Source organism: Phaethon lepturus, unplaced genomic scaffold (genome assembly GCF_000687285.1).
Source record: "Phaethon lepturus isolate BGI_N335 unplaced genomic scaffold, ASM68728v1 scaffold34252, whole genome shotgun sequence".
Classification (NCBI taxonomy): Eukaryota; Metazoa; Chordata; class Aves; order Phaethontiformes; family Phaethontidae; genus Phaethon; species Phaethon lepturus.
Genome location: NW_010523167.1, coordinates 1 through 5,187, shown reverse-complemented (window position 1 = coordinate 5,187; position 5,187 = coordinate 1). Strand labels below are relative to the sequence as shown.

General features: G+C 44.6%; 1 protein-coding gene across 1 annotated transcript; it reads left to right on the top strand.

Moving 5' to 3' along the window:
* Positions 1-693: 693 nt before the first annotated feature.
* LOC104616885 (brain-specific angiogenesis inhibitor 3-like) lies at positions 694-4,798 on the top strand (the record flags this gene model as incomplete). The annotated part of the gene is made up of 3 exons (XM_010282044.1): positions 694-830; positions 3,302-4,070; positions 4,560-4,798. Coding segments are annotated over exons 2-3 (993 nt in total), but the record flags the coding sequence as incomplete, so codon positions are not given.
* Positions 4,799-5,187: the final 389 nt, after the last annotated feature.

Below are 5,187 nucleotides of genomic sequence, written 5' to 3'. Positions count from 1 at the left end.
CCATTAGTGCCTGAGGGGGGAGGAGGAGGAGGAGGGAGGAAAGAGGAATAAGTCTATTAGTAATAACAACAACAACAACAAAACCCACCAACAAATCTGCACTAGCGCCTTAGTCCTCCTCTCAGACCGTCGCCTGCCTGGCATCGCCGCTCATCGGGCTGCTGTGCTGAGACTTTGTTTCAAGTAAAAAAAAAAAAAAAAAAACCAACCAAAAAAACCTTCGCTTGCTCAGCCACTTCCATTTTTTTTTCCCCTGCAGTCTCGCTGGTTTGAGGTGGTTTTGTGGTGGCTTTTTTTTCTTCTTTTTCTTTCCTTTCCCTTCATGTGGTTGGATTTGGTGGATCCGGAGCCAGAGCTGCTTTTTTCCCTCGGTGGGGTGTGTGTGTGGCGTGCCGGGGGTTTTCTCGCTGCGTTTTTTATCTTCTGCTGCTTTTTTTAATCTTGGTTTTGAACCTGAGCCGGGGAAAATGGGAAACGGTGCTTCCGACAGAAGGGGAATCTCTCCATCACTGTTGTTGGGACGTGTGCCTGTGGTGCTAGTCTTTTAGAGAAATAGCCTGACAGCTTTCGGAGTGGAAGGTAAGGGTGCCCGGAGCATTTCCATTTCCCATTTCCAGGGATTACGACTGGAGAGCTTTTAGCTTGGGATTCCGGGGAGGAGGCGGCGGAGGAGGGGGACAGGCTGTTGCTGGAGGATAGAGAGAGAGACAGCACATACAAAATTATCTCCGCATTTACTTCAGCGCTGCAGTTTAAAAGTTAGAGAAGTCCGTTTTGCGACAGGTCTGCTTCCTTGAGAGTAATTTCCAGCGAGACCGAGAAAACCTGAGGTTTGTGCACGATTGGGGTAATTTTTTTGGGGGGGTGGGGGGTGCTAGGTTAATAAGAAGTTAAAATAAGAGAAGTCAGTGGGTCTTCTGTTGGGGGAAAAAAATAAGTGGAGTGATGGCGCCGTCTATGTTCGACTAAACTACAGTGTCACCTAGAAAACCAGTTTGGGGAATATCCAAACTAAATGCCCGTTAGCTTTTCAAGAGGAGAGGATTCTCCCCCTTCCCAAATGGGCAACCTTAAGCCTCTCTGGCCGTTTTTTAACTCACTCCTCCACGGAAAAGAAAGATCTTTTTAATCCAAGTGCCTAATCCTTTCAGTGAGAAGATTCACTCTTCTATTTAGCAATACTGCAAACTAACCGAAATGCTGCCGGCACAATCAATTCGAGTGTGTGTGCGCGTGTGTGTGTAATGCACACAGGGAGAGAGAGATTAAGACGATATTGTGTTTCAGTAGCCTTGCATGAACAAACGCACAACTAAAATGAGGGCTATTTGATTACATTTCTTCATAGAAAACAGCCTAGCACTGCAGACGTCTCTATTTTTCTAGTGCAAACATTACATAGGATGGGAAAAGTCGGAGGTTTTTTTCCTTTTCAAACAGAAAAGAAAATAAGCCTCCTTTTTGCTTTCCAGATTATAAAATTAATCCTTTTTCATGGATGGAATTCCTAATTTAGACACTTATTGTCACATTGGCTTTCAACGCCTACACCATCCTGAATAACACTGCGCAGAACTGCATTGCCTGCAAAGTGCTTCAGCAAAGGGGAAATTGTTTCCAGAATTCCCGATAAGTTTATCTTTTTTAAAACCTTAAATGCTGTACCGACCCTTTTTGGAGAAGGAGGACCGTGTTATTCATTGAGATGGACACTCAGATAGGAGAAAATCCAACCGTGTGGATAGACCCGGCAGCAACTCTCTTTTTTTTTTTTTTTAAACCTCTACTATAAAGAAGGTTAGAGTTGGTGCTGCTTTGCCCATTTCAAGATTCAGAGTTTGAATTATAATCTAGGAGATAGGAAAATCTCTTCAAGGGAGCTTAATCTGGTGATTTGCTGCGTGTTACGCAATGGGAGACAGAAGATGCCTTGCTGTTTGGTGAGGAGATGAAAAGCTAGGCAAAGACACACATCAAAACTCACTTAACAGTGCCTGTGTGTGTATGTCTGCCTCTGCTTACAGAGCAACAGTGGAAGAGACTGCAATCTAGAGAGTTTTGAAATTAGCTTGGCATCACTTTTGTCTGCTTGCATTTGACAGCAGAAGGTGAAAAACTACTCATTTGTAAGACATAAGCAACTTCTTAAAGGTTAATGCTGAAAACGTTCTATTCAAATTTTTTGGATAACGTTACGGAGGTAAATATAAGGTTTGCTTTACTAACCTAGGCCACTGTTAAAGAGAACAGAGCATGTCGAGGCTGTAACAGTTGACAGGTGCAGTAAAACAGCTTTATTTGGAGATACTAGCAGAGGAAATGTAGTATGTCTTTCATCATTCAAGCGCACATCTGCAAAATACAGCTAATCAGGCCGTACAAGATATTCATAATAAAAGGGCAAGTGCAGTCCAATAGGTGCAGAGATCCTGCTGTAGCACTAGCAGCTGTATAGAGATACTGGGTGTAGATACTAATACAGTGATCCATTTTATATATCCTAAGAGGTTGTAGCAGGTTGAAATTGCTCTCCTAAAAAGCTGGCATTTAGTGGTAGTGCTAGACCAGCACTAGTTTCATCTGTCTGCCTTTGTTTCTTTCTCCAATAGTCTCAAAATTTTATTAATACATTAATCTCAGTACTTTCTGCCTGGATTTTCTTTTTACAGAGACCTCTGTATACCAGGTGGCCAGGGAGAAGGCATGTAGGCATATGGGAGATGATGTTCCATCTGTAGCAAATAATAATTTGTGCGTTTCTATATTATGGCTGTAATCCTTCACAGTTTCCTCAGACTTAATAGAAAAATAATATATAACAACAGACACTAATGGCTTTCTCATTCTATTCCGGTGAAATTCTGCATGTGCGTATTGTGTATGCACATATGTGACTATAGCAGATTACTTATTTACTTTTTGAATAAATAAATAAATAAATTGCCCTTTTCTTCGTCTGTCCGGTGAGGCGTCTAGGTTTTTACCTAAAGTTGAGCAGTTCTAGTCCACGCCATGATGACTGCATCCTAGACAGGAGAGGACATTCCTATTAATAATCTAATAGATGTTGTTTTTTAATTTGACTGTAGAAGACTTGGCTGTTGCGATGGCCACGTGATGGCGCTGTGCACACAGCAGCAAACCCATCCCTTGCGTTATAAAACAAAAATTACCTGCCCTTCTTTCTGAAAGGGGCTCTAACTGCAAGCCTGAAAACAGCTGGCTCGAATATTGGAAGGAGTTTGGTTTTCAATGCTTGAAGAATTCTACTTGCATTTTTATTTCATTTCATCTCCTGCAGGCCAAATGACATAGGATGAAGGCTGTTCGTAATTTGCTGATTTATATATTTTCCACCTATCTACTGGTTATGTTTGGATTTAATGCTGCCCAAGACTTCTGGTGTTCCACGTTGGTGAAGGGGGTCATTTATGGATCGTATTCTGTAAGTGAAATGTTTCCTAAAAACTTCACAAACTGCACTTGGACGCTGGAAAATCCAGATCCGACCAAATATAGTATTTACCTGAAATTTTCCAAAAAGGACTTCAGCTGCTCCAACTTTTCCCTCTTGGCTTACCAATTTGATCATTTTTCCCATGAAAAAATAAAGGATCTTTTAAAAAATAACCATTCTATAATGCAGCTCTGCGATTCCAAGTATGCTTTTGTATTTCTGCAGTATGATAAGAATTTTATTCAGATACGCCGCGTCTATCCTATTGATTTCCCAGGATTACACAAAAAAGAAGACGACCAAAAATCCTTCTTTGAGTTTTTGGTATTGAACAAGGTGAGCCCAAGCCAGTTTGGGTGCCATGTGTTATGCACTTGGCTGGAGAGCTGCTTGAAATCTGAGAATGGGAGAACTGAGTCCTGTGGGATCATGTATACAAAATGCACCTGCCCTCAGCATTTGGGAGAATGGGGAATAGACGACCAGTCCCTGGTGTTGCTCAATAACGTGGTGCTGCCCCTCAACGAGCAGACGGAGGGCTGCCTGACCCAGGAGCTGCAAACTACCCAGGTCTGCAACCTCACCAGAGAAGCCAAGCGGCCGCCAAAAGAAGGTAGGTCATTCTTGGAGGGGGGGCTGAATCCCACACCAGTGTGTAGGTCCTGCTGCTGGCTCTCCTTGATACATACATTCATTTGACTTCCTCTTCACTCCAGCTCACCTCTAGACGAGGTGAAAAGACTGGAGAAGATGCACACTCCCTCAGGGCAGGGAGGGTTGTATTTTCATTTCTTAAAATGGCCTAACCTTCAGCATATAATTCTGCTGTTGAAACTCCTCATAAGTAGGATCCGTCTGTTTTCAGCCCCCACTTACAGTAATACCCACAGCTGGTAAACAAGGAATCGCTCTCCCCCTCGCCATGTCTTTACTGCAACCACCCGACTACAAAATCTTGGCCCTCTTGATATGATCCCTTGACTTTGCAAGGAAAATGTTTCCAAAGGCATGCAGGCAACCTGACTGAAAGACCAGGAGATTTACCATGGTCAGAACACCTGGTCCCAACTGGGCCAGACCTCAACAACCTTCAGTACTTCAGGGTGCACCATCTGCCTGCCGATGCGTAAAGATGCGAGGCGCCGCACAGAGTCACCACATGATGTTTTGACGTTCTGGGAGCCCCGCGAAGGGGCCACAGGGCTGCCGCTGCTGCGCTCCTTCTCCAGGCGGCCGCGGGTCCAGGAGGCGAAGGCTCTGAATCTCACAGTGGTACTAGTAGGGTACATAGTGGGGTTGATGTGTCAGACCCAGCGGCTGCTTTGTGTCCCTGCTGGAAAAGTGAGTGTTGTGGAAGGATGGGAAAACAGGGGTCCTGCAATTAGAGTGGCAGCCTTCTGCCTAGCCCCTCTGCTTCATTTGTTTTGCAACAGGCCCCTCCTGTTTTGGCCTCCTGACGTTTTGGGGAGGTTGGGGGGTGATTTCGGGAAGGACTTTGTGGGGTTGAGAGGCAGAGAAGGTGTAGGCTGAACCTAGATGGAGGGCTCTGGCTGCACCTTATGGGCAAGGGGGTCCTTCAGAGCAGCCATGAGGTAATGGGGGAATGGGGAGATGTGCCCTGTGGCAAGGGATAAATCAGCGAGCCAGGGTATTGCATTTTAATGCAGGAAATGTTCCCTTTCTCCTTGTTTTCTGCATAGCCACAAAGCTCCCAGTCTATGGCGAGGCAG